The sequence below is a fragment of the Mycteria americana genome, unplaced genomic scaffold, assembly GCF_035582795.1.
Source record: "Mycteria americana isolate JAX WOST 10 ecotype Jacksonville Zoo and Gardens unplaced genomic scaffold, USCA_MyAme_1.0 Scaffold_29, whole genome shotgun sequence".
Classification (NCBI taxonomy): domain Eukaryota; kingdom Metazoa; phylum Chordata; class Aves; order Ciconiiformes; family Ciconiidae; genus Mycteria; species Mycteria americana.
Window position 1 is genome coordinate 3,602,280 of NW_027445621.1, and position 13,715 is coordinate 3,615,994.

The 13,715-nt window shown below is 52.1% G+C and overlaps 1 protein-coding gene and 1 pseudogene across 1 annotated transcript; both read right to left on the reverse strand.

Moving 5' to 3' along the window:
- Positions 1-745: 745 nt before the first annotated feature.
- Positions 746-1,681, reverse strand: LOC142403467 (olfactory receptor 14A16-like). Its single transcript, XM_075489711.1, has one exon. It carries the CDS (start codon positions 1,679-1,681, stop codon positions 746-748), a length of 936 nt encoding a protein of 311 aa, XP_075345826.1.
- Positions 1,682-11,459: 9,778 nt separating this feature from the next.
- On the reverse strand, positions 11,460-13,027 carry LOC142403468 (olfactory receptor 10AG1-like; annotated as a pseudogene).
- Positions 13,028-13,715: the final 688 nt, after the last annotated feature.

Consider the following 13,715-nt stretch of genomic DNA (forward strand, 5'->3'; position numbering starts at 1 on the left):
CACTCCCCAGGACAGCACAATAGTCCTCGTGCTGGGGTTCCTCAGGGGGCTCCTGCATCTCTCCAGTCTCCCCTTCCCTCTGCCTGCTGAGTCCCCACTGACTCCCATGGCACTGCAGAGTCCTTGTTCATGGGTAAATTGATTTAGTGCTTTACTTTGGTGGACTTAACTGAAGGTGTTCCACCTTCTAACTCTCCATTCATTCCAAACCCAGGGCACGTGATGAGTCCCCAGCCTCTCTGCTCCTCACCCCTCCAAATTCATTTTTGAGACACTTGTATATGCTATCAGTCCTGTCATACATGAAGAAACCTAAGGAGATAATGGGGAGCTCATGGAGTGTGTCCCCGGCCACTGGACACCAAGAAGAGTGCTTTTAAATCCAGAACATTTGGTCTGGTGGAACTCAATGGTATCATGAGCTTAAGTCCCAAACCATTGAGAACACATGGAGAACAGACACTTTTAAAGACCAATTCCTCAGCCATTTTCCTGGCAGCAACTTTGGAGGACAAGCCCAGCCTTCAGGCACTGCACCTGGGAGATGCCTTTTTATTCAAGAGCTGCTATTGGGCATCCCACATTTCACACAGTGTTGTGCAAGGGTCAGACACAACAGGATCAAACCTCAGGGCATGGAGTATAAACACAGAAAATTATCTATAAGCAGGATTATCACAAGAGGGAAAAGCAGACTCCTGGCCTAAGAGAAGTTCTGGGAAATGTGCAGAGAAAGGAAGGCAGGTTATTGTCGGTGAAACAGCGTCCCTTGGGCCAGTTTCCAGAGGGCATCCTTGAGCTCCTGGTTCGTCATGCTGTAGATGAGGGGGTTCACTGCTGGAGGCACCACCGAGTACAGAAATGACACGACTACATCCAGGGATGGGGAGGAGATGGAGCGGGGCTTTAGGGAGGCAAATATGCCAGTGCTGACAAACAGGGAGACCACAGCCAGGTGAGGGAGGCACGTGGAAAAGGCTTTGTGCCGTCCCTGCTCAGAGGGGATCCTCAGCACGGTCCTGATGATCTGCACATAGGACAGCACAATGAAAACAAAACATCCAAAGACTAAACAGGCACTAACCACAATAAGCCCAACTTCCCTGAGGTAGGCATCTGAGCAGGAGAGCTTGAGTATCTGGGGGATTTCACAGAAGAACTGGTCCAGGGCATTGCCCTTGCAGCATGGTATGAAAAATGTATTGGCAGTGTGCAGGACAGCATAGAGGACACCACAGCCCCAGACAGCTGCTGCCATTTGGACACAAGCTCTGCTGCCCAGGAGGCTCCCGTAGTGCAGGGGTTTGCAGATGGCAACGTAGCGGTCATAGGCCATGACTGTGAGAAGATAAAAATCTGCTGAAATGAAAAAGACAAACAGAAAGAACTGTGCAGCACATCCTGCATAGGCAATGGCCCTGGTGTCCCACAGGGAATTGGCCATGGCTTTGGGGAGAGTGGTGGAGATGGAGCCCAGGTCGAGGAGGGAGAGGTTGAGCAGGAAGAAGTACATGGGGGTGTGGAGGCGGTGGTCGCAGGCTATGGCGGTGATGATGAGGCCGTTGCCCAGGAGGGCAGCCAGGTAGATGCCCAGGAAGAGCCAGAAGGTCAAGAGCTGCAGCTCCCGTGTGTCTGTGAATGCCAGGAGGAGGAACTCATTGATGGAGCTGCAGTTGGACATCTGCCTGTTCTGGGCATGGAAACTGTCAAAAGAGACAAAACAGAAAAATTCAGACAAGCTTCTCTGAGCAAAATTCCATTCCTTCACTGTGAAATACCTAAGGGTGCTTCTCTTTCCTGGGGGACTGTTGTGCATCTCCGAGGCTTCAGCTCTGGTTTGTGGTGGCTGAGTGTGCTGTGCAGAGCAGTGCCCTCTACCCATGGGCTCCTTAAGGGTCAGCCCTGCTTTACAGCAATGACACATGGAGGCAGCAACACCCAGTGTGTTTGGAGGGAGGGGTCCTGGGGAGGGGATCCCTGGGCTGCACTATAGCAGAGGGTAAAAAGCTCAGAAGGACGCTTTCTTCCACAGAGGAAGGTGGGAGATGAGGTGCAGCACATGTGTCTCGTTACAGTGTGTGTTAGTATTCAGACACTCCCATCCCACTTGGGAAATGTTCTTGGAAAGGGTCAAATTCCCCCGTTGCCCCGTTGCTCTCAGTGTAAAGCTGCGTCAGTGCTCCCATCCAGGCGGCTGCTCTGTCCATCAGCCTGGTGCCCAGCTGCTCTGTGCTTGCACCGCTCTCCGCTGGAGGAGGACTACACACAGAGGTTGTTCTGAAAAAGCAACTGGACTGGACTGGGAGCAGAGGGGACCAGTTCAAGGTGCAGATTTCCAAACACCTCTCCTTTCCAGCACAGCTTTGCAGAGTAGGATGAAGAGGCCAGGACAAGGATGCTGATCCACATGGGCAGATCAGGTGCTCTCGGACATCACCAAGGTCCTACAGGAGAGCTATGCCCTTCTGGGCTGATGCTCACAGCCCCCCAGCACTCCCTGTCCAGCAGAACCTGGTGTCTTAAGGTGATGTCTGCTAAGGGAAGCAGTGTCTCATTGCCCAGCCACTGACTGCAGTGTCTCAAGCCTGGAAAATGAAGAGAGGCCTTGGGCACCTTGGTCCTATGGAAACACCTCCTGGGCAGCGCCCTCCAGGTCAGCGTCAGAGCAGGCACCCAACACCCCCACCCCTTGTGCCACACCAGCACTCTTATTGCCAGGGACCTCAAGAGCAGTGTCGTGGTTGAACCCCAGTCGGCAATTAAGTACCACACAGCCGATCGCTCACCCTCCCCCCTCGGTGGGACAGGGGAGGTTAATCAGATGAGCAAAAGTAAGAAAACTTGTGGCTTGAGATAAGAACAGGTTAAGAATTGGAACAACAACAACAACAAATAATAATAAATTGTAATGAGAAGGAAAACAACTAGTGAGCAAGAGAGGAACAAAAGCCCAGGGAAATAAAAAACCAGTGACACAACTGCTCACCAACCACCAACCAATGCCCAGCCAGTCCCCGAGCAGTGATCGCTACCCCCGGCCAACTCCCCCCAGTTTATGTACTGAGCATGACGTCATATGGTATGGAATAGCCATTTGGCCAGTTTGGATCAACTATCCTGGCTGTGTCCCCTCCCAGTTTTTTGTGCACCTGGAGAGCAGGGAAGCAGCGTGTTATCACTATTATCCTCATCCTAAAATCCAGTTTCCTAAAATCAGGAAAGCCTTCTCCTTCCCCAGCAGAGCACAGCACCTCCCAGCTAGCAAAATCCCAGGGCAGTCGCTCTCAGCCCCTTGGCTCTGCAGAGGGAAGTGGCCACGTGTCAGGAGAGATGCAGCTCTGCTGTGCCAGAGCTCCGGCTGCAGAGGAGGCAACTCCTGCCCTGCACCACACAGCCCTGAGGGCAGAGGCTCTGCTGGGTGGGAGACGAGACCGGGGGTCTTGCTCAGAGGAAGGGGGCTGCGTTGGAGGGCATGACAGGCAGCTTGCCAAATTCTCCCTCCCGTGACATTGCTGCTTGCAGTTTCCTATAGCTCTCTGCCCACGTGCCTGCTGCCTGGAGCTATCCCTGCTGGGAAATGTTTCTCTGCCCTCAATTTTTCCCTGTCAGGGATCACAGACCCCAGCACCAACTACTGTCTGCTCAGCCCTGACCTGAAGAAACCTCCCAGTTTCAGGCACTCTCGAGAGGAACTCCCCGTTTGCAGGCAGTAAGGAGCAGGTCAGACAAACCCTGATGAGGACAACAGAGGTGATGCTGGTGCTCTCTGGAGGTAGAGGAGTGGGTGAAAGCAGTTTCCTTGGCTCCTACCAGACCTACTGATCTCCCAGTGCAGCAGCTCAGGACTCTCAGTCTCCCTCTCCAAACACAGCAGCGCCTTTTCCTGTTTCCCTGCAGCAGCAGGAAACGGAAAGCATAGACTCAGGAATGATCTCTACCTTTTAAGGTACCCCCTGCCTTGATCTTCCTCTGGAAAAGTCCCCTCTGAAATGCCCTGGGCAGCTCTGGCTGCACACCCTGCCTTCACCCCTTCACACTTGTCTAACAGGAGCCCCTGCACTGGCACTCCTCCGCACAGATCTCGGAGGCTGTAGGCTGTGATAGCTTTAGGAGAGCCTTCCAGGAACCGCAGCTGCATTGCCCTGCACCAAGAGACTTACCGTGTCAGGGGCTGTCACGATTCCTTCCCTTTGAGCTCTCCTCTGTCCTCCCACTCCAGACTGCCTTCAGGCTCTCTCTGCCCTACTCCTTTTCCCAGCGCCCTGCTGCGCTTTGCAGAGGAGCTGCCCCTTGGCAGAGCTGTCTCTCTGCAGTGCTGCCTGCTTACCACCAGCTCCCTCCCTCCCAGGAGCCTGTCTCAGCCCAGCAGTACAGGACCTGCCCAAGACCTCACTTCCTCTGCCCCCCACCCCACCCTGCCCTCCCTCCAGCTGTCCCTGGGGCTCTCCAGGAACCTACTTGCAAAGACACTCAAGTAATCTCCCATGGTGCCTGTCTCACCTCTGCAGAGACGTTTCTTTCCAGCAGTGCCCTTTCTCCTCTCAGAGACACACGTAGGTCTGAGAATCGCCCTTCCTTGTCCCAGCATTAGAGAGGACACCTGGACACTGGCAGGGAGGGATGTCCTTTGCCCATGCGCAGGGAAGGCAATCAGCTGAGTCCATGGAGGCATCTCATCCTGCATTTGCAGTCCTGGGGCTGGAAGGGACCTCAGCTCCCTCCCATGCCTGCCACAAACCCACAGGAGGTGAGATGCCTCCTGCTTCAGTAATGGCGCCTGTTAAAAACAGGCACCTGCACCCCTTGTCTATGGTCCCATGGTCAGTGATGGAGATGGAGACCAGGAGTTCACACACAAACACCTGGTGCGGGAAACATCTGGGGGCATCATCCTGCAGCCTGGTGAGGAAGCCCGCTGAAATGACGGCAGATGCCCACATTTAGGACATCACCACCTGTCCCTACCCACGCTGTTCAGGGCCGCCTCTAGAGGTGTTCAGCTGACCAAATGGAGTTATGGGCCAGAGGGAGAGTGAAGTCTTTCTCTTTCTCCCCTCCTTTAGCTGCATTTACTAGCTGTCCGTTGTCTGTAACGAGAGCTGTCTCACACATCCCCACCTAGCCTAACCTAACGCAGGGCAGCTGCTCATTGAATGCCCAAATACAGGCCTGTAGTGCCATGCGAGAGGCCAAGGCTCTCCACCCAAACTGCCTGTGGCTGGCAGGGACAGCACAGGACCTACAGGAAAGCCATGTCCACCCAGAGCGGGTGCGTGACAGACACCCCAGGCGGCATCTCAGATGAATTCGGTGCGTGGGTGAAAGTGACTGATTCCCACCCCTGCCGTGAGGCCAGCTCTGTCCCATCTCTATCCAGAGATGCAAGGCACTGCATGAATAAGAAGCACATTGCACTGGGGTCTCCACTTGTGGGCCTACATTCTCAGCTTCTTCTGGTTCTCTTCTCCCCCATCCTTGACTTACCCTCTTGAAGATAAGGTCTTCAAAGAGTCTAAGGAGTTTAGAGTGTCACTAGATCACAGGATGTCCACACCCAAGGACACTTTCAGCAGCACCTTGTCCTTCCAGGACAGCAGTGCTTCTCTCCACCAAAGGCCCTGCAGGGCTGCAGAGACCCCCCCCACAGCAATGCCCTCTCCTGCCAGGGCTGCACAGCCCAGCCCTGTTTCTCTCTGACCTTGGGCACAGCAGGGATTGCTCTCTTCTCGAGCCCCTCATTTCTTTCTTACAACACCATCTGCCTTCCGCTCCAGCATGTCTCTGCCATGAAGCAAAGCTTTTGTGTACAAGGACTCTTGGGTGCTTGGTACCACTGTTCACCATGACAAGTCTGAGCATGGCCCTGGAGCCACAGCTCAGGGGCTGCAGCCCAGGTGTGCAACACTGTCCTCTGCCTGGGAACAGACAGGAGGAGCTGAACCCCCATGGTCTGTCACAAGCTGTGACATTGATGGAACAACTTCTGAGGCACAGGGGGACGCCTCACACAGCTCGCGTGCTGCAATGGATGGATAAAGGTTCTTCACGAGACACAGGCTGGGAGCATCAGAAGAGGAAGACTTTCTGTGTGAAGGAGCTGCTTGGATGTATGGAGCTCCTTGCTGGGAGAGTCAGGAGGTTGGGTGAGCCCTTGAGGGTGAGGATCAGAGGAGGGGCCAGGTAGGGCGACCTGGTGGTGGGAGATCAAGAACCTGCAATCAAGGGCAGGAGGTGGACAAGATCTTATTTAAGCAAGTCAAAGAAGTCTCCAGATGAGTGAGCTGGGGCTCTTTCTGGGGACGTTAATTGCCCTGACGTTCATTGGAGGGGGAACCCAGCACTGTCAAAAAAGACCAAGGGGTTTGTGGAGGAGGTGGGAGCAATTTCTTAGGAAAGTCACCAGCTGGATCAACATAGATGATGCTCACCTGCATCAGGTCCTTGCAAACCATGAAGAGCTGGTCAGGGATGTGAAAACCAGTGTCATCCTTGGCTGTGGTGACCATGAAAGAGGGGGGTCCAGCTCCTGAGCAGAATGAGGAAGGAGAGGAGCAGAGTGCAGGTGTCAGACCTCAGAGGGGAAGACTTGGGCCTGTTCAGGGGGATTTTAGTGGCGATCCCGTGGGCAGCAGTGAAGGGCAGGACAACTCAGTACAGCTTGTCTTTAATGACGGAATTGCCCACGAAGAGCAGTGGTGAGTGCATAGCTCACAAGAGCAGCTTGGGTGAAGAGGGAACTCATGAGGAAGCTCCATGGTTAATGGAAGCATCCAGGAGGTGGATGCAGAGACTCGCTTCATGTGGAGGAATTCAGAAATAGGAATGGCTTTAGGAACCCCACAGCTTCCCTAGAGATGACCCTTGCAAGGGAGTCCAAGGGGACCATTAAGGTGCTGCTGCTTCAGTAAGAGTAAAAAAATAAACACGGACAATGCGGGGCCACTTCTGAATTCAGGGAGAGTAGATGCAGAGAGGTCTGACATCCTCTGCGTCCTCTTGGTCTCAGTCTTTCCCAGCAAGGTCTTCAAGGCCTTTGTACCTGGCGGCAGAACCCAAGGACAACAACCAGCAGCGGAAGGGGGTCGGGTCAGGGGTTACTTGAGCAAACTCAGCCCTGAACAGTCGAGGGCACCAGAGGGGCTGCCTCCGCAGGTGATGAGAGAGCAGGCCAGTGTCACAGTGGTGTCATTCATCATCATCTCTGAAAGGTCAGGGAGATCAGGGGAACTTTCTGAAGACTGACGAAAAGCAAATGTTGCGAGCATCTTTCAAGAAGTCCCAGAAGATGAGCTGGGGAAGTAAAGGCTGCTTAGCCCCAGTTTGGTTGAGAGTGTGTCCCTGAGCACGTCCTCTGGGATCACGAGTTAGGACAGCGCATTCTGCATGGTTGACTAAGTTGATGGGTATAGGAATGATGGGCTGGTTGGGCTTGGAGGGACGTGGTGAACTGGAAACTAAGCAAATAGAAAAAGAAAATAAATATTAAAAAAATAAAGCAAAAGATAGCTCTTATTGCACTTTTCATATTTTAAACTTCCTTATGCTCTTACACTCCCTCTTGATTTCTTTCAAAATATTTGTCCTATGGTGGGGCAGGAGGGCCTGTTTGGTTTGCGTTTGGGTTTTTTTCTTTTCTTTTTCTGTTTGTTTTTTTTTTTTTTAAGAACAGTTTTGGCAATCAGGGTGGATTGAGTTGGAGGAGCACCGATGCCTGGTGTCCCCTCCCTCTGCAGTTTCAATGGGAGGGTCCCGGTCTCCCATGGCCCCTTGTGGTCACCACCAGTCCCTGGTGAGTCTGTCAGGCACACCAGGACCTCCTCAAGTGGCACTGGAGGCTTCTGGTCAGGAACTGAGCTCGGCCTGCAAAGATGAGGCAATTTTCTCCACATTTACATAGTGCGGGAACATTTTCATCAGCTGAAATGTTGCAATACTTTTAGTAGAGAAATCATGTTTTCCTGTGGTGCCATCATGAAACTTTCCCGGACGGGTGCTGCTCTCAGGAGAAGAAACCTTGATCTTCCCAGCACTTGCTTGACCACTACTCTCTCCACTATGGAGTCTAGTGAATCTCACGAATCTTTTAGGTATTTCCACATGTCCTGATTAAACTGACCATTTCTCCCGTCATCTTCTCAGCAGACTCTCGGCACATATGTATTTTCCAGAGTCCTTCCAGTTTCCTCCTCCCGTTACTCTCCATTCACTCAGACCCCTCCCAAGTACCCGGGTGCTGCTTTGAGCTTCAGGCAGTTTCAAGCTGCTGCTCCTGTCGCCTGACCGTCTCTTTGGCCAACTCCTTCCTCGCCTTTCTCTCTGTCCTTTCCTACTAACCTCAGGGAAGATTTTCCACTCAAAAGTAGAAGTGGAATTGAATGGAGGCAACTTGAACTTGATAGACAGCTGAGGAATGTCATTTATTCTTTCCCGAACTACTCTTTTCCTTTTTAGTTGTGTTTTTGTTTTTGTTAATGAAGAGAAATGCTGTGGCTGTCTGCAGCCACTTCTCCAAAGAAAGCAGATGGGAATCGATGCTGAGACATTCAGCTCCAAACGGAGTGGGAAAAGCTTCGATTTTAACATGAGTGATGTAAGTCTGAGGTGAGCGGGCAGAGAAATGGCAGAGTGGGGGGTGATGGGGGTGGTGGGATGAAGAGTGTCTCTGCAGCGTCTGCCAGAAAGGGTCTTGCTTGTCCGTCGTATTCATACTTCATCATGAGAGACTCTGGATCAATATGAAGTGGAGATTGGTGATATTGTTTATTCTGTCAGCAGGAAAATAAAAGAAAAGTGGGAAAAGCATAACCCTTTTTCAAGTGTTATTTCGTCTTCAAATCTTGTCTTTTAGACTCTACTCCTGACATCTCTCTCATGAACCGCAGAAGAATGGAGGAATTAAAGGAAGCTGCAGAGAGCCATGGCGTGTTCGGGCATTTGCATTTCCCTGAGCCCTCTGACGCCAAGTTCCTGAACTGCAGGTACCGAAGGAAGATTGAAGAAGCTGCTGAAGAAGTGTTTAAAATTTGATTAAAATCTCCAAGGTTCTGAGGGTGTCAGTGGCCCCCTGAGGGCCATCACCGATGAAGCCATGAAGGGAAGCACGGGCGGCGGTACGCCTCCCTGGGGGCTGCCTTGGACTGCAAAGGGGTCAGCACTGGTTACAGGTGACAAAGGCACCGTGCAGGTGGCTCTGATGCCATTTTGTCACGGTTGAGCCCCAGTCGGCAGCTAAGCACCACCCAGCCGCTCGCTCACCCTCCCTCCCCGGTGGGATGGGGGAGAGAATCGGAAGGGCAAAACGAGGAAAAATCGTGGGTCAAGACGAGCGCAGTTCAATAATTGGGAAAAAGAAAATATATATATATTAATAATAATAATAATTTGTAATGAAAAGGCAAACATCAAAAGAGAGAGAGAGGAACAGAACCCAGGGGAAAAAAATAATAAGTGATGCAACCGCTCACCACCCACCGACCGACGCCCGGCCAGTCCCGAGCAGCGATCGCCACTCCCCGGCCAACGCCCCCCAGTTTCTATACTGAGCATGACGTCATATGGTATGGAATAGCCCTTTGGCCGGTTTGGATCAACTGTCCTGGCTGTGCCCCCTCCCAGTTTCTTGTGCACCCAGCAGAGCATGGGGAGCTGAAAAGTCCTTGACCAGTGTAAACACCGCTTAGCAACACCTAAAACATCAGCGTGTTACCAACATTATTCTCATACTCAAATCCAAAATACAGCACTACAGGAGCTACTAGGAAGAAGATTAACTCTATCCCAGCCGAAACCAGGACATACGTGAGCCCTTGGTGTGTCTCATCAAGAAGGACGGGCAAGCTCCCATCCCTGGGACGTGGAAGGGAGATCCTGCTCCTCATGCGTTGCTCAGGGCTCTTCATGGAGCAGTGCGATGTGGGGGTGTGCGATGACAAGAGCAGGACGACCCTTGGACTGCCTGAACTCTGTGGGGGATGAGGAGGCAACCAGGCCATGGGGCTGTAAGGCAATGGTGTCCCCTCATGGCTGTTGGTGGCAGTGACAGCATTGAGAGATGAGAGGACAGAGATCTTGGTTGTGGTGGGGAAGTCCCAGCCCCACCAAGGCCCTCCCTCATCCCCACCACAGGCTGGCCCATGCTCTCCCACGCCTGCGGCAGTTCTCCTGCAGACTTTGGCCACCCCGCTGCTTCCCCACCTCGCTCTGACCCTGGGATTTCCCAGGCTTTATGAATCTCTTTTTGCCCTCCCTGCCTTCTCCTTCTAACACAAAGCTGTGGTTTGCTGGGGATTTGCCAAACCTCTGAAGCCCTGAGAAACACGTCCAGCTTCTTTCAAAGCTACTGCTCCTCAATCACCTAAGATATCCCAGCACCATACTTTCTTATCATCGAATCATGGAATCGTAGACTCCTAGAATGGTTTGGGTTGGAAGGGACCTTTAAAGGTCCTCTAGTCCAACCCCTCCTGCAGTGAGCAGGGACACCTTCAGGTAGATCAGGTTGCTCAGAGCCCCGTCCAGCCTGACCTTGAGTGTTTCCAGGGATGGAGGATCTGCCACCTCTCTGGGCAACCTGGTTCATTGTTTCACCACCCTCATGGTAAAAAAATATCCTCCTTATATCCAGTCTGAATCTGCCCTCTTTAGTTGAAAACCATTACGCCTTGTCCTATCACCACAGGCCCTGCTAAAAAGTCTGTCCCAATCTTTCTTATAAGCCCCCATCTGAGTACTGAAATGCTGCAAGGAGGTCTCCCCGCAGCCTTTTCTCCGCCAGGCTGAACAACCCCTACTCTCTCAGCCTTTCCTCATAGCAGAGGTGTTCAAGCCCTCTGATCATTTCTGTGGCCATCCTCCGGACCCGCTCCAACAGGTCCATGTCTTTCCTGTGCTGAGGGCTCCAGAGCTGGACGCAGTACTCCAGGTCAGGTCTCACCGGAGCAGAGTAGAGGGGCAGAATCACCTCCCTCAACCTGCTGGCCACGCTTCTTTTGGTGCAGCCTAGGATATGGTTGGCCTTCTGGGCTGCGCGAGCACATTGCTGGCTCATGTCCAGCTTTTCATCCACCGGTACCCCCAAGTCCTTCTCTGAAGGGCAGTTTTCAATCCCTTCATCCCCCATCCTGTACGGAGAGTGGGGGTTGCCCAGGCCCGGGTGCAGGACCCTCATGAGGTTCACATGAGCCCACTTCTCAAGCTTGTCCACGTCCCTCTGGATGGCATCCCACCCCACGGGCATGTCAACCACACCACTCAGCTTGGTATCAGGTGCAAACTTGCTGAGGGTGCACTCAATCCCACTGTCTATGTCATTGATGAAGATATTAAACAGTAGTGCTCCCAATACGGACCCCTGAGGGACACCACTTGTCATCGGTCTCCGTCTGGACATTGAGCTGTTGACCACTATGCTCTGGACGTGACCATCCAACCAATTCCTCACCCACCAAACAGTCCACCCATCAAATCCATTTGTCGGTGTCTACAGAATGCCTTGAATGTCGATTTAAGTAGACGACTGTGGCTGAGCCATAGAAGAGCGTCACCACCCCGAGGTGTGAAGAGCAGGTGGAAAAGGCTTGGTGTCTGCCCTTAACTGAAGGTATTTTCAGAACTGGCCTGATACTTTTAATGTAAGAAAGAACTATTAAGGAGAAAGGAAGGATTGCAAATAGCAGGATGATGGTGTACAGCATCACTTGGTTCCAGGAAGTGTCTGCACAGGCCAGTTCCAGCAGAGGGGGGACATCACAGAAAAAGTGATGAAGGTCATGGGATGCACAGAAGGGCAAAGTGAACACCTGGTCGGTCTGTCCTACTTGCACTTGCACTGCTACGTGGGGTACGTGGTACCCCACGACCCCACCACCAGGCTGATGCAGAGACCCCTGCTCATGATGAGGGTATAGTGCAGGGGGGCACATGTGGCTTTGTAGCGGTCATAGGCCATAGGTCATAGGCCAGGGCAGCCAGGAGAAGGCATTTGATGCTGCCCAACAAAACCAGGAGATCCTGCCATCTTGCATCAGGAAACCCACCAGCTTTTTTGGAAGAGTGACTGACGCATAGCAGATCTCCAGCAAGGACAAGCTCCGCAGGAAGAAATCCATGGGGCCGTGGAGGCTTGAGTCCACTGTGGTGAGTGCAATCAGGCTGTTCCATGTGAGGACCACGACGTAGATGAGCAGGAATACTGGAGAGCACAGGCCCTGCAGGCTGGAGGGGTCAGAAAAAGTCCCCGAAGAACGAATCCAGATCCAACGGTGTGATTCTCCGTGCCTTTTCTTTGGGGCATTTTCCCTATACAGAACGATCCACACAACAGGCTCTTAGAGGATGCTGATGGCCCGTCCAGCATCACACATGCTTCAAGCCTAGAGAAAGACTACTAACATCAGCATAAACATGATTGCAGGAGTAGGCGAGCTTGACCTGCAGGCCATTCATCTGCATGACTCTTTGGAAATCTAACATGGGTTGCTTGCTGCAGCGAGGTTTGTAAAGAGAGGGGAGAACAGAATCCTTGAGCCTGAATGACTGGGGTTTGTCATATAGATAAAAGAAACTTGACTTCCTTTTTTAGAGGTGATTTGACTGAATAGAATCCCTGGCGATAGACGAGAAAAAAGGAAGAAAAGGGATAAATAGTAGCCCCTTTAAGAACAGCCTTGCTTATGTTCTTTGTCCAGATCTTGTAAGACCTGCATTTAATGTAAGACCATGAAGAAGAAATAGGTTGAAAAGGAGGGAAGGGATGCAAAAGGGGCAGACAAAGCAAGGCAAGGTTAGGCAAGGAGAGGCAATCAAAACAAAGCAAGGCAAGGCATGACTTGATTCTGAGGCCTTAGTGAGAGAGATTAATCCCAGCTCTCCTCACATGTAAGAGCTCATCCCCTGACGCTGTGTCCACACACAAAGATCCGGGAGAATATCTTCGATCCGAATCATTCATTTTTACATCATGATGAAGGGTGAATCCCATCAGAAGTAACACATCTGCCGATGAAACCACTGACACTGATGCATCCATGGGACATTTGAACTGCTTCCCAGTACCCTGCAAGCCCTCGCAGGAGCAGAGCAATGCTCTGGCTGCCTGGGGAATGGAGCCTTCCCTTTGCATTTCCCACCTTCCAGAGCATAAAGGCTTCTTGCTGGGCACACTTGAAGCATGGGAGCTACAAGCAAGCAGCACTGCAGTAGCAGGTTGCTTCTGATGAAGAAGAGACTCAGCTGAAAGATGTTTAAGAACCTCAGTTTGACAGATGGGGAAGGACTATCCTCTTCCAGGCAGAGGGCTGAGGATGCTGACTGTGTCTCTCCAGCTCTCGCTAACTCCCTTTGAGAAGTCTTCTTAAACTCTGATGTCTTAATGATGAGACCAGCAGGTCAGAAAACATGTGACAAAAGCATTTTGATTAGCCAAGTGAAAAACGCAGCGCAGTTTCCTCAAGAGAAAAATCTGAATTCACAAAAACATGTCACCCTGTGAAAGTGTGCACCCCCCCGCCCCGACACCTGCCCTTTGTGTCCCGTAACCCTGCTCAAGCGATAAGCACCAGTGGCAGTCGCAACGGATGCCTCTGGTCGTGATGGCTGCATCTGGCTCAAAGTGGACTCGGGAGACAGATAACACAATAGCCAAGGGCTATAGCCAAGGTCGGTAGGCAAATACGACTATGAGTCAATCATCTTAGCCCCATAAATATGGAGCAGCC